Here is a 25,058-nt window from a genome sequence, read left to right as displayed (position 1 = left end):
AATGTTGCTTTTAGGGCGCTAGCACCTGAATTCCTTTTATTTGATTTTTAGTACAAAAAACTACATAATTTATTCAACACATTATTCAATTTAGCTCTGTTAACCATGTTTATTAGATACCGGTATTTGAAGAATAATTGCAGTAAAGTTCAAAATCAGCACAGTTTTAACACCCAGTACAAAGGTCAAAGCAGTCGAAATTTACCAGGAACGCACATGATTCATACATAGCTTCCGGTTTTATTCTAAAATTAACCTAATGAACTTCAGAAGTGGTTCGAACATGATCCAATTCCAAAATTTTTTTTATCAAAAACATCGGCATAAAATTTACTACCGGTAATGAATTTCTGAAATGGCGGATGGTGCACCACTGGGCCTTACTATTTTTGGCTGCTCCGATAAGGAATGATCCGATAAGGAATGATCACATATATCCATACCTACCTAAAGTTTCCTTAGTGTGTTATGGAAGTGATTCAAGTACTTTTCCTCATTTTTTCCATATTTTGAGGTTTGCTGCATTTATCATATTCATTCGTAAAATATGTTTGCTAAAACGAATCATGTATTCATATGTTTCTATGTGTGCCCGCCGCCGATTTATCACCCTGATCAAAATTTGTTTTCAAAAATGGGCTGCCGAATTTGGCATGCAGGATTTGATCAGTGAAGATATCTATTCTCATACTCAGATTGCAGCTTATTTTAATACTTAATATATTGATTTCTTTTCATGCTTTAATACCGGTAATTATTTTTAAAGCATAATAATGACATAATAAACTAGAGCGATAACCGCACCATAGCTGAACCATGTGGCTTCGGCAGTATATTGTGGTAGGCCTATACTAAAGCCTCCATTCCTCCGCGATACGGAAAACGGGAAAAAATCACGGAAATTGGAATTTGAGCACGGAAAATCGAAAATGAAAAATTCTGAAAAAGTAAGCTTAAAATTGACAGAAAAGTAAGAATTTTCTTGAAAAAATATTTAAAAATATAAAAAAATTTGCTTTTCTCGCCGTGAATCTTGCTTTTTAGTGCTTTTCTCGCTTTTAAAAGATTCATTTCTACCACGAAAATCTATTTCTGTGGCGAAAGGTTGCAGAATTCGACAACCATTGCAGCTAAAAAAGCTAAAGTTTGACCTGATTTTCCAGCCTGAATGTACAAAAACAGTCCATTTTCTGGCACATTCAAGCAACAACACAAGTAATATTCTTTATTTACTACTCAAACCTTGCAGTATATTGACCTTTTAAGCTGATTTATGAGGACAAAATTTGTGTATTTTTGATAGTCCGGTCGGCAATTTCCATGCTTTGTTTTGGTATCACTCAGGGTATGGAGTCAATGAAATACTGCCTCACTCAATTTTTTTACCTTTTTTGATTTTCGCCAATTTTTGGGCATAAATCTCGCTTTTTTCTCGTTTTTATAGGGATTTATGAGTAAAACGGAAAATCACGGAAAATGGCAAAATTGCAAAACGGAATTTTGATTTTGTAAAACGGAGAAATGGAGGCTTTAGCCTATACCACTGTCACCCGGAGGTATGACCGCCCGAGTGGTGTTAATGAAAGAGGAGAAGTAAAGAATATAAAATGAACTAGAGGAACTGTGCCCTTTGCAAGGGCACGAGGTACCGTAAGTTAGGCGGATGACTGTGACGATCTGATCAAGCAGCAATACTGTGCAGGATAGGCCTAGTATTAATTTTAATCAGACTGTTTCATTAATTGCCGTTTTAATATAGGCCTACCTTGATCGTGAGAAGCTGGCATTTTGAAAACTTGACTTTTGACCTCTGTATGACCCCTTAATGAATTTTAAAATATTTAAAACATGTTAAGAATGTCATAAGGATCATTGCATTTAAATTCCAGCTCAATTGAAGCATTTTGAAAACATGACCTTTGACCCCTTTATTGCCCCTTAATGACCTTAAATGAATTTTAAAATATTTTCAACATGTTTAGAATGTCATACGGATCATTATGTTTAAATTTCAGCTCAATCGGAGTATTTTGAAAAACGTGACCTTTGACCCCTTTATGACCTCTTAAGGACCTTAAATGAATCTTAAAATATTTTTTTAATGTTTAGAATGTCATAAGGATCATTGCATTAAAATTGCAGCTCAATTGGAGCATTTTGAAAACCTTGACCTTTGACCCTTTATGACCCCCTTAATGACCTTTAATAAATTTTTAAATGTTTTAAACATGTTTAGAATGTCACAAGGATCATTGCATTTAAATTTAAGCTCAATCGAGCATTTTCAGTTAAAATGACCTTTTTGACCCCTGTGACCCCTGGATGACCTCCGACGTTTGGAAATATTTTTATCACATTCTTTATGTTTTCCTCTTTCATATGACACCACTCATGGGGTCATACCTTCGTCAACATTTAGAGATATGTCCATTTCAGACCAAATGGTTAGTTAGTAAGCTAGTAAGTAAGCTAGTAAGTAAGCTAGTAAGTAAGCTAGTAACATACACTCTTATAGGCTGATACCATTTCATGGTTCAGCAAAAATTACCAGGTAACTTTCAATTTCAAGGGGGGGGGGGTACATGTGGAATGATGCTGGGTGGGATAGGGGTCCACACACCCCTTCTGGGAATTTGTTAAAGTCAGTTTTTTTACTCATTCAATCATTTTGGAAGCTTTTAAAAGACAATTACCGTATTTCGTCAAATAGTCGCCCCCCTCAAATAAACGCCCCCACCACTTTCGATATTTCCATGCTATCATGTGTACGTAAGCTTACCAAGTTGCTCACATGGTTGATAATAGCAGCAATAAATGGCGAAAATCTGCATCGGCAACCCGGAAGTGAACCAAAAGTCAGTGTCAAAAGTTCATAGTTCGTCATTTTAGCGTGACTTTTAAGCTTACCTAATGATTTTAACGGGAATTGTCGTGCTAAAAATTACCTCTAATAACCACCCCCCCCTTGGGAAAATGTAACGCCCCCGGTGGCGTTTATTTGACAAAATACGGTAATTTTTATTTTTCATTATATTTATTTTTATTTTTGTTGTTTTTATTTTCACAGATTTGTATTACCTTTGAATTGGGTACATGCTGTACAAAGTTAGAAATAAAGGATCCATTTAGCATGCCAGGCACCACTAAGCGAGTAAGCGTGCAATGTGCATAGCATCGGACTTTTGGTGATCCCTGTTATCTTTTTTTATCGTGTCAGGCAGGAGCGCGCTGCTCATTAAATATTCATGAACATGATGAACCCAACACGTCACAAACACATGGTCTTATTCGGCCGATCAGAATCGTTTCAATTGACCCGACATGGTTTTATGAATGAATTTATGACCTTACTGGGCTCAGACATATGCATATATTCATTTATTTTGTAATATTCAAGATGGCTGCTCGATCCTGGCGTCAAACGAGCAAAAATTTCAATGACTGAAGATACTCAAATTTCATTTATCTGTAATTTTGGTAATAATTTTTTGTTGGACATGGTATATTTTTTCTGACTTAGCTGGAAGCTTATTTCAAGTGGTCATGATGGATTTTACTGCGGAGGATCCAGTTTTTCAACGGAGACGGACAATATGCATGAGGTGTTTTTTACCAAATTTTACAAAAATTTCACCGATCCTACGCACACGATTTGTCAGTTCTGTGCACGTGATGTCATGCAGTGGGTGCGTGGGGCAGTGCTAAGAAATTTGCATAATTTTAACTTGGTAAGAACTAGCCCTGTTCCACAAACCGCGACGCCTCTCGAATAGCGAGCGAAGCGAGCACCGAGATTTTGCAATTAGAGCTCTTGATATTAAAAAATACATGGAAATTGTGCCCACCATATGACATATGCCACCTATTGCAATATATTCTGAAGTAATCACACGCACAGGAAATAATCACACACAAAACAAATTGTTGCACATCTTTGTACACTTTATTTATGTCCCTGAAAGTAAGATTTACAGACAAGTAAATTCAAGTATATAAATTAAAATAAAAACAATCTGTACATGATTAGATAGTTCAGTGAATTTGAATTAACCAAATTTTCAGTGAGTGGCAATTTTCACATTATTTGTCTTGTGCACAGCATTTTGTTCCAACTTCTTCAGTCATTCATCAGTCAAATTCTGTAAAAAGCATTATGACTTACTGTAAAATCAAAATGGAAATTTTTGCACTATATTTATATTTTCGTTGACTTCGACTTCGTCTACGAAGATGCTCACACAGTGTCCGAAATAAGGAAAATCTGGAGGTTATCCCGAGGATAACTAAAGCATAAATTCTTCTTGTCCTCAATACATTTTGGTTGTCCCCATAATGTGTCATACTTTTGGAGGTAAAATATAGTGATTGTCCAGGGGATAAGTACATAGCTCAATATGGTTGTCCCCAGTGATTTTTGGACAAGAGGACAAGAGGATAAGTACTTATTTCGAACACTGTGCTCACAGAATATAATGAAATTCATCTACAACTTCATTTAACTACAAAGCTAACATAAGTCTAATACACCATGTACACACGATATAAATATAAAAAATCACAATAATTAGCCATTTAAAATTTTGACCTGCACACCCCTACCATAATTAATTGAGTTGTTGTGCATGTTTTGTGATTGAACAAAGGATGAAAGTGCCGACAAAATTCTAGGAAATTACAACAATCCACTTGGGTATATCCCTCTAGAACTGGATCAAAACGCAATTTTAGACTGTCAATTTACAATCTATTACCTTAAAATAAATGCATATACAGTTTATAGGATGTAAAATAGCATTAAAAATTGAGACATTACCTTGAGTTTTCACGACTTTCTCCTGTGACCTTTCACCTGAAGGCCCGGAAGTAGTGTTTACAGATATAGAAACCTATAATTATTTTTTACATGGCACAAGCACCTCTTTTGTATATATTTAGCTATAAAATATATATTTTAAATTATATATTTTATTATAATAATAACGTATAATAATTGTGAAACCAATTTTATTATTATTTATTTTAATAACGATGAAATCCTATAATAGAAACACCTACATTGTCACGGCTGGAGGTCAAGGACATTTTGATTGATTGAACTGGCGATGATGCGGACATAGACATGAAGGAAGACCAGGCCTGAAATCACCAGAAAACTACCGATGTTATGGAAATGGAGACTCTTGAATAACTAGTTTACATGTGTAGACTATAAGCTCTGAGTTAGAATTCAACCAAGACCTTTTCAGTCTTTTAAAACAGTAATTTACGGGTTTTTTTTTTTGGTAAGCTTAAAAAATTAACCATCCAATCACAATGAACCATCATCATCATGTCCATAAAAATTTCCCAGTAAACTTCTAGTTCTATTACAATCATAGCCATGACTTTACCCTTTACTTTGTACTTCTTTTTTTTTTGCGTTACGGCTCAACACTTCAGGTGGAGAAAGGGCAAAAGCGACACTTTTTACAGCGTGGGTTTGGAATTCCGAAAATCTGTAAAAAGGGTGGGGGTTAAAATTTTGCTGTATAAAGAGTGGGTTTCTAAAAAGCGTGGGAGCAATATGTAAGCGTGTGGGTAAAGCCTGAGACGAATATACCTAATTCGTCTCGGGGTACAATGGGTAAAGCTACCTATTGAAAAAAAAATTATTTAAAGTAATTTGATGATCTCTTGCTCTGAAGTGAAGTCAAAAACATTCATAATCATATTTTATTTTTTAATTTTGATTAAAAATTGCCGGAATTAATTTGCTGATGTTCTCATAAACGTCACCCATAGTAGAATCGACGAGCCATGAATTTTATGAATGGCCATGATTTAATAGTAGTCTCTACACAACGGCTTTGGCCCTCTCACTCCACACTAGATTTAGTCCCAGAGCGAGCGGACGGAACCACGGTGGCTGTGTAGAGATGATATATATCTCGGAATCGATTCAGGATGTCAGCCATGTGCAGAAGTTCATACGTGTTATTGTCGTCTGAACGAAAGGAAATTGATGATAAAAATGGTTTCAACACAGAGTTCGTTCCTAAGGGACCTTTTGGGGCGAGTTAATTGTGCCAATATAGTGTTGCAAATGTTTCAGATGAGTGTTAATAGATGAGGATAGATTCTGCATCAATTCGGACTCTGAAATGGACAATTGCGGGTGCAGATCGTGAGAACCCGGAAGTGACTATGTAATTGCTGTAGCGACGAAGCTTCCAAATTTGACAATGTTGTAAGCTTTGGTCACAAAAGCGTGGGGTTCAATTTCTGGTAAAAGGGTGTATGGTTAAAAAGCGTGGCAGAAAAATAAAAAGGTGGGGGTTTGACCCCCTGACAAACAGTGCCGGCGAGTCGGAATTGTGTGTGCGCAAGTGCTTTGATGCTTATTACTGGAAATGGTACTTAGTTGCTGCTTGAATACTTTGCTGGTTTCCTCCTGAAGCTTCCGCTTGGAAACTTGGCTAGGAGGTCGTTATAGTGTGGTTGTTTGTGTTGCCTAAATCAGAATGCAAACCTGAATGCGAGGTGCTACTACATGTAGTGTAAACATGATAAACCAATGGCGATCCTACATGTATATCATCAGCCTGCTACGCTAATTGCCTACTTGGTCATTTTTTGTAATTTTAAGAACAAAGAATGTGGTTCAAGCATGCATCAGTTTACGTAATTACCCTAATTATTTTGGATTGTTCCCTTTCATTTGTATCATTAGGCTAATGGAACTCAATTGTTAGTTTCCTATTGACCGCCCGCGTCACCTTTTCAATTTGACCAGAACTTTCATTATTTTCATTAAAAAGTCAATTATCTGAAAATTGAGATGGAAATAATTAAAATTGATACTTTCAAAATGGCTGACATCCCCTGCTGATCATAATGAGCAGTTTTTCTTAGTTGTAGGGGTAGTGGATGTAGTAAATAATGGAAATTTAAGGATTACATGTACCTCATGTTTCTAGTGATTACAAAAATTGCCAATTTCTTTTCATTTTAATAAAAACAAATTCAAATCTTTTCTCAATCTGTTGCAAAATGTCTGTAAAGATGATCTAAGCATTAATACCTGTTTTGAGATGGTCTTTCATCAACAATATACTTTGGTACTGGTGGCCGGTGGGGTACCTAAATTTGGAGAAAGTTGTTCATAAAATCATTGATTTTGTTGACATAATGGATAATGAAAAGAGACCGAATAATGAATAATGAAATAGCGACCTCGTCCTTTCTTTCAAACATCCAATCGGAAACTAATAATCAAATTCCATTGGCCTTAGGCCTATCATTTATTCATAACCTCATAATAATTATACGCGAAGCCTGTGTGATATGACGGTAATGAATGACAATAACTATTAGTCGGGTAATGAATGACAATAACTATTTGTCAGGTTTTGTTTTGGGCCTCTGGAGCTGCCGCTCCCTCTGAAAAATACCTCGGCCCAAAACAAACCCCTCCGATTTCACACAATGACCTCAAAATAGATGGTGCTCAGTTATTATTGTCAAATTTTTGTGCAAAGATTGGTGAATAAATATTTTTAAAAATGCATGCTTGAACCATATTTTTTTGTTCTCAAATGACTTGGGCAATTAGCGTAGCAGGCTGACGATACAATACGTCCTAGATGTCATACATCTCTTAGCTTAGTCCCAGTAAGACCTGCGCTCATTATCATTTACATTGGGTATTATCTGTTAATTGCTTGGCCTCAGGTTCCTCGCCTTTGGCGATGGCACCATACAAATAAGCGTCTCTGTGCAATTTGACCTATACTGTATCCATTGCCTACATATATGTTTGTCAGAAGTTCAATTTCAATAAAACACATCTCTGAAGTTTCCATAGTATGGAAATTATTAATGCTCACTAGTGATTCCTACATTTTATTATTCAAAAAAATTTGTTGTAAGTTGAAACAACCTCCACCCTTTTTATTTTACTCCCTCAGTCCCTCCCATATCAATCCACCCTTTTTACTGACAAAGTTTAAACCCCACTCTTTTAATGATTTTCCAAATTTCAAAGTGGAACCCTTAAAAAGGGTGCCGTTCCAACAGTGTGACTAGTGCATGAACAATATGGCGGCCATCTTGTTATTGTTATATTCATGACTTTAGAGTTTGATTAAAACATTTGCAATCCACTGTGCTGTGATACCTTCTGTCATCCATCCATCATCCCTTGTTCCTTCCATACCCATTCTTCCCTTGATCATCAAATGTTATTTTTGAACACTTTGTGACAATGTTTAAGTGATACCTAATTTTATCGCTGTGGGTCTTATTATGCCTGGCAAGTAACTTTTGTACAAAGGAGCAGTTTACTGCACCATATAGACTAAGCACCGGAGGAAAATGTGATCGCTGTTTTCGCGGCCGCAGTTTTTTGGGTGCAATTGTGTTTTTTCAAAAATTTCTTTAATTTTTTGTAAGTTATAGACCCTTAACTTTCTTGTTATTCAAGGTTGGAATCAGAGAAAACTGCTGTTTAAAAAAAACCACTAAACTAAACTAAAAGTTCTGAGGTTTTTATTCAAAGCTGGATAAAGTTGTTAATTTTAAAAACTTTTCCCACAGATTTTATACTTTGTGAAGACAAGATGCGATACATAGAAAACAGTGATTTGAGAGAATGGGTGAAGGACAACTTGAGGAAAGCACTCTTTCAAAAGGTATGTATTTATTATGCACAAAACTCTTGATGCAGCGACGCCATCCATCAAGCATACACTCCATGAAGCATGTTTTAACCATTTTATGACCAATTCTTTAGAGAGTAAAAAATCCAAGGGGAAAATTCACCATTGCATACTTTTTATGCCTCCACCGCGAGGCATACTGTTTTTGCAATGTCCGTCCTTCCGTGCTTACGTCCATCCGTCCTTCCGTCCGGAGGCTATATCTCGGGCATGGATGGGCGGATTAACTTCAGATTTGCAGGATAGGTGGGTCATGGTCAAAAACTCTGGCTACTTTTTTTTGAGTGAGTTTCAAGGTCATCTACTGAGGTAAAAGGTCATTTGAGGTCAAGGGGCCCATTTTCCTCATTTACCTCTTTTCTCGGAGACTAGGGGTCACACGTTCCTCAAACTTGGTGGGTGGGTGCATCTTGACCCCAGACAGAACAAGTTTGTATTGGTTAGTGGGTCAAGGTCTGAGGTCATGCAGGGGTCATTTGAGGTCAAATTAGCAAAAATAGTCATATGGCCCTGAAACGTGGTAGGTAGGCCTACAGTCAACATTTAGAGCCAAATTTTTGGAAGGGCATTTTGGGGTCATCTGGGGTCACCCAGGGGTCATCTGAGGTCAAATTAGTAAAAACTGTTGTATGGCCATGAAACTTGGTGGGTACAGTCAACATTTAGAGCCTAATTTTTTGAAAGGTTATTTCAGGGTCATCTGAGGTCATCCAGGGGTCATCTGAGGTCAAATTAGTAAAAACTACTATATGGGCATGAAACTTGGTGGGCACAGTCAACATTTAGAGCCAAATTTTTGGGCGGTCATTTTGGGGTCACCCAGGAGTCATTGGAAGGTTGTTTTGGGGACATCTAGGTGTTGTCTAAAGGTCAAATTCAGTCCCCTCTTTTAGGCCACATCACACCCTTTGGTGGAGGCATCACGGTCGACGCTGTGCGTCGAAAGCCGCGACATCCGAGAACCGCGGTCCATCTAGTTTTCAAAATAAAAAATGTTTACATAAATATTGTGCTTTATAAATATCAAAAATTACAACTCTCAACTTCAGAAAATCATCTCATTTCTTCTGCTCCCGATAATTGTTTAGTAATGTTTACATGTGCCATCTTTCAAAATTAGTTTTGGTATTGCTCAGTTTGATCGATCTAACACTATATTCAGATCATGTGTAATAACTCATAGAAAAATTTTAATGTGCAGATGAATTTGGGAGAGTGACGCTGTCTCTTCACTGAGAATCATGTTTGAACTTACAGAGCTACTGGGCAGCCAGTCTGTGCATCATGGCATCACCAGGGTGACATCATGTTCTCCCAATATGGTGCTTTATACTGGCATTTTGATAGATCATTGAGTGAAACAAAGGACAGTTCTCACATTTCACAATACAATGCGCCTCCAGCAGTCGCTGGGTCGAGGCCAAAATATGCAGTGCATCATGGGAAAATGAGTCGACATCCAAAGCCCGCGTAATACGAAAATTCATACAATACAGGAACATGCAACATTGTGGGTTTAAATGTCATTATAATGATGTTACATGCGAATGCACACTAAAACAACAATTTACAACTATAGTAGATCCATTTTCTAATTATTGATCACAGGGAATCCTTTGTGGAGCTGTTTTCAACATATTTATTATCACACTCGCGTGAAAATTCAATAGCAGCTAGAACGGCGATGTCGACTCTGGAGTCGAAAATTTGACTGCCAAAAGTAACCGCTGGTGGCGCATCGTATTGTGAAACGCGAGAATTGTCAGTATAAAGCACCATATTGCCTATTAAAAGTTGGAACATTTGTATAAAATCTAATCAATAATAGAAAACGTCTGCTACTTATTTAGGCACCAGAAACAAATTGGTTCGATCTTTGGATCGATCGACAGTCGATGCTGCTTCGATGCCTGTAAAAAGAACTAACAACTAATTAATGATAATTAATGCTAAATTTATATTGATCAATATCAAAACGTACTAGAGATTCATATGTATGTTATCACAATTAACAATAGTCAATTAATTGATTTCATAAATAATAAGGATCGACCAAGCATTGATGGTCGATCGAAAGATCAAATTAATTTGTTTCTATTGCCTTAAAAAAAATGAAGACAGGATTACAGACCATTTATCTTTCTTCCAAGGCATAGTTTGTTTGATGCAATCATAATGCTAAAAAAATTAAAAAAATTGTGCTGCATTTGATTTTGCAAACTCTGTTTGATGATAACTAAATTGTGTTTTATAGTAGCAGAGACCTAACTGCCATAAAAAAAGGTTAATGTGTATTCTAGGAGCAGAATTTAACCACACAAGATGTAGGACGGTCAACTTCATAGTAGGCTCAAAATAAGCTAAGGTGTCATAAAAGTGTAACACACAATTATTTTTCCAGCTCTTTTCTTTTGGTCTCCAACCAGGTTTAAATTATAGTATGCACATATATCGTTCATAATACACTAAAAGAAAGATAAGTTGTAGACCATTTACTTCACAAATTTAATTTTCTAGCCCTTGCGTACGTTATATTTGACAGACACAATTTTGATGATTTTCTGCAATCAAATAAAAATTTATAAAGTATTACATAAGGTATTTTGTGGTTATTTAGGTGTAGGACCTACAGCAACTGATTGTGGAAAAAAATGTGTCCAAATATTACAATAAGGAGGATAAATTGTTATAAATAAAATATGTGTGTCTGTCAAGCCATAACATACGCAAGATGTCTGTCAAATGTAACATACAGAATAATAATTTGGCAAAAACAGTAGTTCAAGATGGGAAATTGAATAAAGATCACATGCAGTTTATAAATCACATGTTTTAAAACACTTTTATAAACTCTCATCATAATGTGAACATCAAGTGATTTTTAATTTTTTAAAACGCATTATGATGTTACTTTTGACAGACACATACAAATCTTATGTATGTTACTTGCGCACAAATGTTTGACAGACAACACTTAACAATGGATTGTGTCATCAAAAAGCTTCTCCTCACAAAGTGATAGTGCCACAAAGCTAGGTGGAGCTAAATGCTATGTCATGTAGCATAATTAGCTGTATCACCCTAGTTTAGCAGGAATTACAGCACCGTCTTGCGTATGTTACTATTTGACAGACATTTCAAGAATAATTTTAAAATTGTTATATGTTCAAAAAAGATGGCAGCCACTTACAAATTGATTATAATATGGAGAAATGAAGTTATTTACAATAGATTTACCCTTTAGTTTATGCTTCAAGTCTTTGTTTATAAAATACTGAGGGACTTCAAAATCAATCAAAAGTTTGACAGACAATAGTAACATACGCAAGGCAAACTTTTAAATCCTTTTTTTGATCTGTTAACTTATAATTCATAATGCCTTTTTCTGTTTTTTTGATTGGTTTACTGCACCATTTTGGGAAACAGGTCACATGAATTTCTATAAGGATCCATAAAAAAAATTAAAAGCTGTTGAAAAAAGGCGTCTCTTGGCATGTTACAAATAAAAGTGTAAAAATAGGCATTTTTACAGCTATTTTTTATTTTTTTATTATTTAGAGTCAAAGGATTTTACTTAAATTGTGTATGCTATGTCTTTACTACCTAAACTTGCCACTAAACTAGCAAATATTCCATTTCTATAATTATTATTTTAAAAAAAAGATGTCAAAATATATGGCTATAATATGACACCTTAGCATATTTTGAGCCAGTAACATGTACAATTTGAATTTGTGCAAGAATTTTTATGCAGATTCAAATGGCGTCACCATGGGTCACTTGTGCATACAAGTATTTCACTTTTGCATACAAGTACATCACAAATCGAGGGTTTTATGCAAGAGGTTCCTGTCTGCAATAGCTGCCAGGTGTCATTTTAGATGTGTGTGTAATATTATGCAGAATTGAGTTATTCCATCATTTAATTATACACAAAATTTGGATTGGGGTTAGGATTAGCTTACCCGAAATAATTACATGAAGGATCGACCAAAAATTGTCAAATAATATAGCAGCTATATTCTGTCAAAGTATATTTGTATACAAGTATGTACGCTATGTACATTATGTAAAATGTAAGATTTGGTCAAATGTAAGATTGCGTCCATGCTGATTGTTTCATCAATTGTATCAATAAATTTTCTTTTTTTTTCTCCTAGGCTCATGCTCTAGCTGTCCAAACAGGTTGTGAGATATTGTTGAAGCTGGAAGATGGCATCGATTCTACTGGTAACCAGTACTATGTCACTCGCAGCCTGCAGGAAGCTTTCACCCACGGTGGGGTGTGTGAAAAACCAGGAGACTTGTGTGTGTCTGGTGAAACTGGTATGCCTATTAGGCAAGTGGTGAATGTAGCTGTGCAGAGCTCTATGGAACACAGTGGCATACATCCATTACTGACTGGTAACAGGGACAGTTTTGGGTTTCTCCCATCTGTAGAATCACCATCTAGACATGGGTCAAAGCATAAATCACCAGCCCATAACAAAAGAAATGGACCACATGGAACGGACACTTCCCCACCGAGTACCTCTGATGGTACACCTACATGTAGCAAGCGGGTCAAGACTCATCACCAAGACCAGGCATCTGCATCATATGAGAGCAATGCACATCCCTTGTCTGCCAGCAAAGATGGCGGTGAGAAGGAGAAATCATCACCAGGGGACCGCTTGACCCTGTCACCAGTACCAGTCAAGCCGTTTCCGTGTACCTGGTGTGGGAAGAGACTGAAGACTGCCAAATCTTTGCAGAAACATACAAAGACATTCCACTCGCAGGAGCAAGAAGCAGAAGTAAGCCGTGACAAAGGAGAATCATCTAAATCAACTCATGCGGAAAAATCACCCCTTTTCACTCCTATTAGTCCTGAAAGGTTTGTAGTTTTTGTACATTCTTTTAGCCTTGATTTTAGATCTGTTATACATTCATAGAATAGACCTGCAGAGTCACTCTGAGGGGTCCACTAATACATTCCCCTATGTTAAAATTTGTCAAATGTAGGGCTCAGGGGTGTGAGAGTTTCTCTTTTCTGCTGATTTCCTCGTTTTTGGTTGACAAAATTTACGCATAATTTTCTTTTATTTTCAGCCCATATTTGGTGTTTTTTTCCCTGATTTTATGCTGTCAAATCTAAAGATCCGACGTCGGCAATTTGTTGACAAAAAATATGTCAATAAAGTCATATTAAGTTCAGAGACCACGGTCAGCATCGTTTATTTACATCAACATATTACTGTCAATTACACATCAAATTAGTAGATTACCATTGCAAAATGAAGTCTATTAATCCACTATATCATTGTCATCTTGTGCTCAATTATTACTTATTATTCTCCACTCAAAATTGTTCAGATTTCCCCCTTGTTTTTCTCTTTTTCCCCATTTAAAACTTAACATCCCTCCGCCATGGTTCAAGTAAATAATCAGATTAGGTAAGGGTTTATGTGCAATCATCAAAGGCACTTCTTACCTTGGTGTGTTGTACACATCCTAAGCATTTGAAATGTGCAATATGCAGTCCCATCCTAGCTTGAAAAGTACATTGTACATTTATATAAATTTTTCCCTTAAGGGGGAATAATACCCTGATTTTCATCAGTACCCCTCTTCTTTTTTTTCTTGCAAATTTATGAACTCCATAAATATGTTCATCATCTCATGTCCTAAACTTATAAAATATCTCTACCTACAAAGTGATTTTAAACCATTTCAGAAAATCATTTTAGCCCTACATATTTTTTTGTTTACTGTATCCTGGTAACTGAGATGTGTGTTTCATAACAAACCATAATTTATTCTATTGAACATGTCCAAGTAGAATACATGAATAGAATACATTAAATCCTTTGTTATACTATCTATAGAAATGTACTCACTGATTATAACACTGAATAAATTAAATAGGCCTAATCTCTTCCACATAGACAATTTAATACTACACCATGTATGTACTTCTATAATGTGTTGTTAGGAAAAGAGATTAAAAAAAGGCTATAAGGTCATCAAAGGTCAGGTTATAGGTCAATTGGTTCAGGTCAAATTCAGGCATCAATTTTGAATACATGTGATAGTCTGTGATATCATACATGTCATAATGAGGCATCAATTTTGATATTTTGTCTGTTACTGGATATATAATGGAAATGTGTGAGGTGGATATACTACATGTAAAATACCTTGGGATGTAAATGGTGAGTACAATTTAGATTGCCTAGTTGAGATGGATTGGGCAAATAAATATAAAATAGTTACCAAAATCACAAAAATGAAGCTTACGGAAAACTACCTAATATGGTGGTATAGGTGACAAAAAATACATTCAATCTTTTTCAACATTGCTGTAGTGTGGTTGTGGTAACCTGTTACCTATGGCTTAATTAAGTTTCAGTGAAATAGTGTCGCAAGTTCAAAATACAAAATATAGCTCAACATTGAAAATAGAAGCATTTTAACCGGTTCGTTTTTTGATAGTTGTGGAGCACCAAGTTCATGAAGTCATAAAAGAAATCAGGGACCACTTGTTCCCATTTTACATATCAACATTATTTCCCTAATGTGTTAGCAACACATCGTCGGCTGTATTCCATAGTGGCGTATAGTGATTTTGGTCATTTTTTTGAAAATTGGCACATATGTTTTTAATGACGTTCTCTTTCATTTTTTCTAAGTCTCATCAGTCATAATTAGCTAATTAATTAGTAATTAATTAATTAAATGTATGTATAGTTACAAAGTGACATTTTTGTATTCCATAGTGGCGTATCGACCATACGCCACTTTTTATAGACATTTTATGATTGTGAAATATCGGCAAAAATGAAAAACATCGTATGTCATAGTGGCGTGCATCGATCGGACCTATACGCCACTATGGAATACTGAACGACGAAAAAGTAACGCCATAGGGATTACACGGCGACCGAGGTGGCGTCACGGTTAATGTTAGGTTAGGTATTGCGTTTTGTTTGTTTTCCATAGTGACGTATAGTTTTATTTTCAGTTTGCCAGCAATAGTATGTATTTATTTCTTTTGAAAAATATATAACAATAAAATCTATTTAGTTTACTACAGAAATTTCACATCATTTACAAAATATAATGAATGTCTGATTTACACCACTCGATTTTAAATTGGCATTTCTTCAAACCCGATTTTCTCAAAAAGTTGTTTATTCGCGGCGCCCCACTATACGCCACTATGGAATACGGACGACGACATATCCAAAATTTTAACGAAATCCGTTGATAGTAAGCTTTCCAAAATTAAGTGAATTTAAAACATCAGTGATACTTTTTGGCTTATACCATTAGAAGCATGTACGCGTCATTGATATTGATGCCACCAATTGAACGAGAAGATTTGCCCCTTCATTTTGCATACCACTTTGTCCAATTTCTTTTTCTCATTTCTTCACAAAATGCAAAATAATGCAAAAAAAATGCAATGGGTGTAGTACCCCCTTAATGGGCTTACAGCAAACCATTACATAAACAAAGGGCTAGTGTATACACTTACCCTTTTTACATTTTTTGAACATCAACTCAGCAGTCAGGAGGTCTAGAAACTACCAATTTGTGATTTTACACTCATTTTGTGGAGGCAGGTCACATACCGTAAACGTTCGCCTAATGGCGCACCTGGGCTCCTTTAGGAGCCTTGGGGTAAATTTCATGTTCAAATAGAGAGCTCCTTCCTCTAAAAATCCCAACAAGAATTAAGGGTACGTGCCCTGATTTGCTGGTGAGATTTTTATGTGAGGGCACTTTTAGTTTATGTGTCTAAAATTCCAGTTATATCAAGGGAGCCCATAGCGCCATTAGGCGAAAGTTTACACTATGGTCACCTCTTAAAAAATTGTTTTAATTATTGTCTTAATTATTATATTTTCTTTCTGTATTTAGATACCCATGCCAAAAATGCGACCAGACCTTTGACTGTCCTGATTACTTAGAAGCTCACATGAACGACTTCCACAAGAAGTTGTCGAAACACAACAAACCAGAAGCAGTAATGCCTCGCAATACAGCATCTCCTAGTTCCAACAAGAAGCGGACACCAAAACGAGACAACCAGACCCCCAAAAGAGATGATCATAGGGGAGATGAAGGTGGAGGGGGGAAAGTAAAGAAACAAGAAAGTACAACACCTAAACATGGTCATCATACTCCAAAACAAGACCATGGGCATCATAGTTCAAAACAAGAACATAGCAACCACAGTGAGAAACATGAACACAGCCACCACTCTTCAAAGCAAGAGCACAGCCATTATACTCCAAAGCAGGAACATGGCCATCATGCTTCAAAACACGAGCACGACCGTCATGCCTCAAAACATGAATATAGCCACCATAGCCAAGAACGTAGTCACCATACGCCAAAACATGAACAAAGTCATCGTCACACCCCAAAACACGAACATACTCCAAGACAGGAGAATCACACACCTAAACATGACCTAACACCCAAACATGATACAACGCCTAAACAGAATGTAACACCTAAAAGTGATGCAACACCTAAAAGTGATGTAACACCAAAAAGCGATGTCACTCCAAGGCACAACTTAACCGACCTTGCAGCTCCCACAACTTATCCTCTTCTTGGACTCTCTCCTCAGCATCTCTTTGTAAGTCCTCCAGCTTTGTCCTCAGCATCAAGCTCTCCACTCAGTGCACCAAAGACCCCTGGAGAAACAATTGAATCACAGTTTTCCTTCGATCATGACACACATACCTCCCTAGTAGATTTACCAGGATCTCCTGCTGGTTCACATAGTTCAGGATCGGAGCCCAGTCGACCAAACACGCCTGGTGACACACCGTCTATGTCTTACGAGTTTTCTGATGAGATTCAGACTTCCATTATGAACATACCATCAATCTCATCAGCCTCTGAATTGATCCAGGAGAGTCCGGCAAGTCCTGTTGAACATTATACCCCACCAAGGTCATCTAAAAGCTACAGTATGATGTCACCGGACTCAATGGCTCATAAAAAGCAGACTTCCCCTAGAAAGGTACCTTTTATCCTTTAATATTCATAAATAGGATCATGATTTATCATCAGTAAACCAGAGCAGTTGTAAATCAAATAGTTTATCAATAATGACTTTGGCCATTGTTCATTTCAACTAAACCTGAATAAGTTGTTATCATGCTTTACTAATTTCCCAATGTACATAGAGGGTCTGCCTGTGACATATACTGTAATACTGACTGAAGTTCTTTCAGCATAAAAATGTTTATTTCCCGGCAAGAGAGATACATTTCGCTCTAACTTAGCAGGATTTCCCACCATTTCTTGTGTATTTCTTTATCCAGAAAAGCACAATTTCCCTCCAAATTACCAAATTTCCTGGCAAGAAGAATGCCAAATTGCTAATTTTTTTCAGGCCTGCTGAATGCATGGTATCAGAAAACAATAGCCACATTTCAGTTATATAATCGGCTTATTGTACCACAAAAATTTGTCAAAAGTTCCACACAACATTTAATGGAATGGAATTTATTCAGATAGCATGCCTGTTTGATGAAAAAACCTACTCCCAATTAGTTGATGCTGCAATGTAATCTAATGACATGATCCTAAAACAAAGTTGAATTCAAAAAATAACTTTTCACTGGTACAAACATCAAAATAATTACATACTTTGTTGTTTTCTTTTATCACAGGGTACTGCTCGAGGAAGTGAAATCAAGTCGGCAATACTAAGTACTCCTGGGCCGATAGTGACTACACTCTCGCTGCAACACAACGGGCCGCATTCTGTCAGACACATCTCCAGAATACAGTTTGAGTCGGCCATCCAAGGTCTTCAGATCGNCGACTTCGGCTATGTGGTACCTCTAACAGTGAAAGATAACGCTGTGCTTGTGTTTGTCAAGAAGTCCCCTGCTGAGATACAGGAAGTGTGGCAAGAGAAGGTGGCGGAGCTCGGACTTTGCTCATTAGAGAGATATAGAGAATTGTACAATCTACCTGCACCTCGTGTTATTTCAGAACATGTGAAGAGTCAGTTGATTGAGCAAGGTCATGTCACAGATGAACAAATGAATGGTATTAATACATCATATCTATATACTATGAGTATGGAGTATTAAAGTAATGTAAGATATCTTGATTTGTCTTTGCCAGGAGCACTGTTTAAGTAGCTATTTTTCACATATAGAATTTTTCACGATTTCAGACAAAGGAGACCTTTGTGCATGTTGGTATTTGTTGTAAAATTCTTGCCTTAAGGGGTACTACACCCATTGATTTTTTTTTTTTTTTTTTTGCATTTTGTGAAGAAATTACCAAAAAAAATTGGACATAGTGGTATGCAAAATGAAGGGGCAAATCTTCTCGTTTTATTGGTGGTATCGGTATCAATGTAGCTTACATGCTTTTACAGATAGAAGCCAAAAGGAGGTACATCACTGATGATTTAAATTCACTTCATTTAGGAAAGCTTACTATCAACGGATTTCGTTAAAATTTTGGATATGTGTTGCTAACACATTAGGGAAATAAAGTTGATATGTAAAATGGGAATAAGTGGTTCCTGATTTCTTTTATGACTTCATGAACTTGGTGCTCCACAACTATCAAAAAAGGAACTGGTTAAAATGCTTCTATTTTCAATGTTGAGCTATATTTTGCATTTTTAACTTGCGACATTATTGCACTGAAACTTAATTAAGCCATAGGTAACAGGTTACAACAACCATACTACAGCAATGATGAAAAAATTTGTATTTCTTGTCACCTATACAACCATATTGGGTAGTTTTCCGTAAGCTTAAGTTTTGTGATTTTGGTAACTATTTTATATTTATTTGTGAAATCCGTCTCAACTAGGCATTCTAAATTGTACTCACCATTTACATCCCAAGGTATATTAGTATATCCACCATGCACTTCTCGATATATATCCAGTTAAAGACAGAATATCAAAATTATGCCTCATATGATATCACAGACTCTCACATGTGTATTCAAAATTGATGCTTAAATTTGACCTGAACCAATTGACCTATAACCTGACAATACGGTGACCTAATAGCCTTTTCTTCTCCTAACAACTAATGACTATGCATCCATTGTATACGTGTTTATCTAATTTATTCAGTGTTATATCATGGTAGGTATTTTGCATGCACCACTATAGATTTTCTATAGAGAGTATAACAAAGGATTTAATGTATTCTATTCATGTACCCTACTTGAACATTTTCAAAAGAATAAATTATGGTTTGTTATGAAACACAGATCTGAGTTACTAGGTTACAGTAAACAAAAAAATATATAGGGCTAAAATGACTTACTAAAATTGGTGAAATTCACTTTATATGTAGATATATTTTATAAGTTCAGGACATGAGGTGATAAACATATATATGTACTTAATAAATTTGCTAGAAAAAAAAGAAGAGGGGTACTGATGAAAATCGGGGTATTATATCGCCTTAAAGGATCGGATAGCGATGTTTGCACAGTATTTTTTGTGGAGCCTGAGAGCACATCCAACACACCAAATTGCATTCTGAATGTGAGGAATGTCCTTCTGATAATTTTGATTTTTAGAAATTGGAGATATAAGTTATTAAAAATTGACATTTTAGACATTTAACAGTCCTTGAAGTAAACTTAATAAATCTAAAGATGGAGCTGGGAGGAAAAATCAGGTCTTTTTGGAAAAATGTGTATCTTCAATACAATTTTTCAAATGATGGTCGGCTTTTCCTCCTAGCTGCATACACTTTAAGTACATCATCATTAGATTCATAAAGTTTACATTGAGGACTGTTAAATGCCAAAAATATGAATTTGTAATAATTTACCATAAAATTTGTATTGCTAATTAAAAAAAAAAAAAGCAAAATTTCTTAATATCAGAAGGACATTCCTCGTATATAGAATGCAATATGGTGTGTCTGATGTACTCTCAGGTCCCACAAAAACTACTGTGCAAATGTCGCTATCCAATCCCTTAACAATTTTATTATTTGACAAGTTTCATATAATTTGCGTGTTGGTAAATTAGTGGCATACCCTCTATTGGTAAAATTCAGGACAATAATACATTTACAAAAATTAATACTTGTACAGTATGGTTTGAAAGAAATTTACATGATTATTGCTTGTGGGGCTTATTGTTTCTCACTTAGTGGTAAATTATTTCAAGAAATATAATTTCAAAGCAGGAAAAATATAGAGATAATTAATATTGTTGTTAGATTGTACAGTGCACCGAGGCCTTGTGAATTGGGTATGGTGCACAATAAATCTTTGTGTGTGTGTGTTTTTTTGTTTTTCTTTTCATTTTTTTTCTTTGACAGTAATTCATCATTTCATTTGTTGTACAACTTCATTTCAATGACAGTAACATAAAAAGTTCATAAAAGTGCAATACATTTTTTGTCAAACCAAATGCAGATAGACATTTATGCGATGTTGGAAATGGGATAATGTGCATTGAAAAGCAATAATATTGGTAAAATGACCGGAAACAAATGTTAAAACTTATTACCAAGGGCATTTTAAACATATTATGTGACATTATCTGATCCACTCAGACCAAATTCAGAAATTTTTGAAAATTGAGTTATTACCATTTCTAGTTCTAAATTTTTCTATATGCGTACTGCTGTTGAAATCCCCACATCCGGGGTACATGTATGGTTGCAAAATTTTGCACTATGTATATTAATTTTCTTGCTGTATTTAGTTGTATTTTTGCTTCTTAGTTTTGCCTTTATCTCAATTTCATTATTGCCAACTTTGGTTTCATTTGATCAGGTCATGCCACATTATAACCAGTTGCATGAATGCCCAGTAAATTGGACTCACAAGCTCACATGCGCAGATTATAACCATCAACTCTTCCCATCGACATTACATTGGTCAGTTAACATCTAATCTCTTTGAATTTACCCATCAGAAATTCAGAATATAACTTAAGTTCTAGAGGGTTCATTTTACGAATGGTTCCTGCCATCCCACAAAGTTCTGAAAAGTAAAAAGTATGCTTCTGCTACTTATGACAAAATGAGTTCAAATCTTTGTGAAATGATCCCTGGAAATGTAAACACAGGTGAAGGTCAAATGCACCACAATGTTTATTAATGTTGTGGTGGGACACTATTTCTTTATGTAAACAGAATAGTATGATTTGATTAAGTCTGTCTTCACCTGACACATGACATCTCATTTACATATATTTGTATTTTACCATGAATATTTTTGGATATTTTTTGATAAAAGTGATTATACAGATCACTGAGATCAGCTCATGAACAAAATGAAATAAGCAATAAATAAAACAACTCCAAGATAAAAAAAAACCTATTTAAGTAACACATTGTACAATGTTTACAATAAATATTTAATAATAATGAATTTTAATAATAATTTAAATTTTTGTTACTTTTTTACAATATTGAATTAATTATTTAAAATATAGTGGTAGAGTGGATCCACAGGAAACACTTGTGTGTTATTATCTGGTACATGTATTTTGTGTTCACAGGATTTGTGTTGTCAAGTATTCACTCTACTGTGTCAGCTATAATCAATGTATAGTTTGATCAGCTAGTAATCGGCGGGAATTGTTAGGCTTTTACCACTACACCGAAAAGTAGACCCTCACTAAGAGTGACATAGTTGACCTGTTTGGTCTATATTTTGAGTGTTAAAGAAAGTAGACAATAGTATATGATTTTAATCAATAATTTTTGATGTTTCTTGCGATATCACAAGACAATTCTCGAAATAAAATATATTGATATTAATCCGCGATGTTATAAGGCCTGCCGATTACAAGCTGATCGTAGTATATTTGTACAGCTGTACAGTTCTTCTCACATCGGGTTTGGTAGCGGTGTCACTGCATGTGTTAGCTTGTATAACCTTGGATTGTGCACATTCTCTTAATCTGAGCATAATACACTTGTGTGTAAAGATGGCATAATTGAAATGCTTTTGCATATGCAGAAACACTTTTTGATTTCACTTCCAAACCAAATAGTGAGAAGAACTAGGGTTAGTGTCTATGAATCGCTTTTCAGTATTTGTTTTATGGTGCAAACATTGATCATGATCAGACGTGTTTATATGCTGCAAACCTTCCTTGATTTTTACATAAATATTTCTAATCTTAATTTCCGTTGCACCAGCAGCCAGAATGAGAACAATGTTTCTAGATCAAAGTGATTAGTTCGAAAGCTGACAACCAGTTACATGCTACGGTCATAAATTTATGTCATTGTCATCATGACCAATTGCTTTGCTTTAGAGCAGAATTGGCTAACTCACTACCCTATGTGACTTCCAATGCGACCTGCGATGCCTCTCCTTCCAAAGACCTGCTACATGTACATTCAGTACAGAACCAAACAAATCCCAAATGACAATAAGGCCTGCAGGTTCAGCCAACAGCTATTATATAACTTTTCTTCAGAAAAATTGCCCCTATCCAGTTAGTGTTACTCATTTTGTGGGAGCTATTTTAGAAAATACAGTTTGGGTGAATCGCCCCATCATCCTATATTGTTTGAGTCGTGACTGAAGAGTAACACTTTTACTCGTTTTCAATGTTTAACATTGCATTAGCATGCCATGATTGTGACATACATGTGTCCCTGCCTTGTGGTGTTCCTTGAGAAGCCTCATAAATGCAATTTTTAAAATGATCCAGCAGATTCTGCTTGCCAGCTCACAGTTTTGTCTATTAAAATTATATGATGTATAAAGCTTGTTGATCATCATAATTCTTGAGTCTGGAGCCAGTTCACCCATGTAGCCTGCAAATACATTGCACATAATATGCCATGTGATACCCAGATCAAAAATGGTTGTTCAGCTATGATGCTGTTGCGTATTTAATTACTTTATCATGTTTTTGGAATTCTGATGAATTTTCTATTCTTGAAATTTGTAGATTTTGTAATTTAAGTATATTCCTCCTTTGTGTACGAAATTAAGCTTGTTATATTATCGGGCTATTCCAGTTGAAATCCATACACCCTATGGAGGACATGACCTTAATCTACTATGCAAGGGGTATAGATTTCAGGTGGCATCACCCATTCAGGTAACTCCATTTGAAATTCACACTCCCTGTGTGGGAGATTAAGGTCATATCTTCCATAGGGGGTACACAGATTGCAAGAGGAATAGCCCATTGCAATAAAGAAGTGTTTGGGGGAAATTAATAACAATTTGAACAAAATATTCAAAGAAAATCACTAGAGATTTACTGTAAATTGAATGGAGGATGGTGCACCTTGTTGAGATCCAAAAGACCTTGAAATGTTATTTTAAGAAGAATGATTCATTCAAAATTTATGTTGAATTTATCATTATTGAAAATGAATTTGTCATTTAAAATGATCATAAGGTACGGTAGATATAAATTTTATTTATCAGTATTAACATTTTCTTTGATCGTGTGATAGATACAGATGTACATTTATCAGTATTAATACGTTAATTGGCTGTATTATCAGTAAATCATGTGTGTAAGTTTATATTGGAATTTCCTGCAGGTGAAGCAGCACTTGCTCATCAGTGCTCAACATGACATGTGTCTGCAAACCGGCAGATGATCATGTTTCTTCTGAAAACTATTTTGTAATTGCAATTTTATGTAGTTCATCACAAATTATGAGTCAACGCACATAAAGCTAATGAGAGTTGATAGTGAGTTTTCTGTCTCCCGTCACCTTTCTACAAAACAATATGCTACATCAGAAAGTAATTTTGCAAAAATAATTCATTATTTTAGCATTTTATTGAAAACTTAATGTTTCAGTTCTGTTTTGTACATGTACTTTTGATAGTCTCTTGTGTAAACATACCTCCTACATAGATGTTGATATACTGAAGAAGCTAGAGTATATTATTGAGCTGTCATTTCTTGCCTTTTGTTTATAGTATACAGCAAGGTACTTCAGCAGTCTGTAAATACAGAAGTGGGGTTCTGATTGGCTAATTGAATCACATCATCACCACATCGGCACCTCATTCGCCGGACAAGCTGAGTAGCATCATGTGACATACATGTAGATCTTTTTATGCAATTAGTGAGAAAAGCGATAGAGCTGTGCTGAAGGACCTTGCTGAATACTATACTATAGTGTGATAGATAGCCTGGTAATGTGTTTTATTATTATAAATGCTCAAAAATAATGAAACAGCCGGCAAAAATGTGTAGCGGGAAACTCAACATCAAAGTTCATTAGCCTAAGTTAGGGAGGAGGCTATTCTCTTGGTCGGGCTGACGTCACAAAGGGGAAATAGCCTTGTAAAACCAGTGTGCGCATGTGCAGTTCCCCTTTCTCGAGCTGGTTGCTATGCGCACGGTTGTGCAAAGAG

At 35.7% G+C, this 25,058-nt stretch overlaps 2 protein-coding genes across 7 annotated transcripts in view; one reads left to right on the top strand and one right to left on the bottom strand.

The window, feature by feature from the left end:
• LOC140137960 (uncharacterized) overlaps positions 1-4,867 on the bottom strand; it is a 43,519-nt gene extending 38,652 nt beyond the window's left edge. For all 6 annotated transcript variants that reach the window (XM_072159777.1, XM_072159780.1, XM_072159779.1 and 3 more), the window contains exon 1: positions 4,814-4,867. The gene's annotated coding sequence lies outside the window, so the exon portion shown is untranslated. The remainder of the gene's footprint in view (positions 1-4,813) is intronic.
• A 228-nt stretch (positions 4,868-5,095) lies between these two features.
• Positions 5,096-18,937, top strand: LOC140137959 (uncharacterized). Its single transcript, XM_072159775.1, has 5 exons — positions 5,096-5,282; positions 8,575-8,669; positions 12,857-13,572; positions 16,602-17,718; positions 18,374-18,937. Exons 2-5 carry the CDS (start codon positions 8,598-8,600, stop codon positions 18,800-18,802), a joined length of 2,334 nt encoding a protein of 777 aa, XP_072015876.1. The 5' UTR covers positions 5,096-5,282; positions 8,575-8,597; the 3' UTR covers positions 18,803-18,937.
• The last annotated feature ends 6,121 nt before the right edge of the window (positions 18,938-25,058 follow it).

Source organism: Amphiura filiformis, chromosome 17 (genome assembly GCF_039555335.1).
Source record: "Amphiura filiformis chromosome 17, Afil_fr2py, whole genome shotgun sequence".
Taxonomy (NCBI): Eukaryota; Metazoa; Echinodermata; class Ophiuroidea; order Amphilepidida; family Amphiuridae; genus Amphiura; species Amphiura filiformis.
The sequence above is the reverse complement of the archived record's forward strand: the minus strand, read 5'-3'. Positions and strand labels throughout refer to the sequence as shown.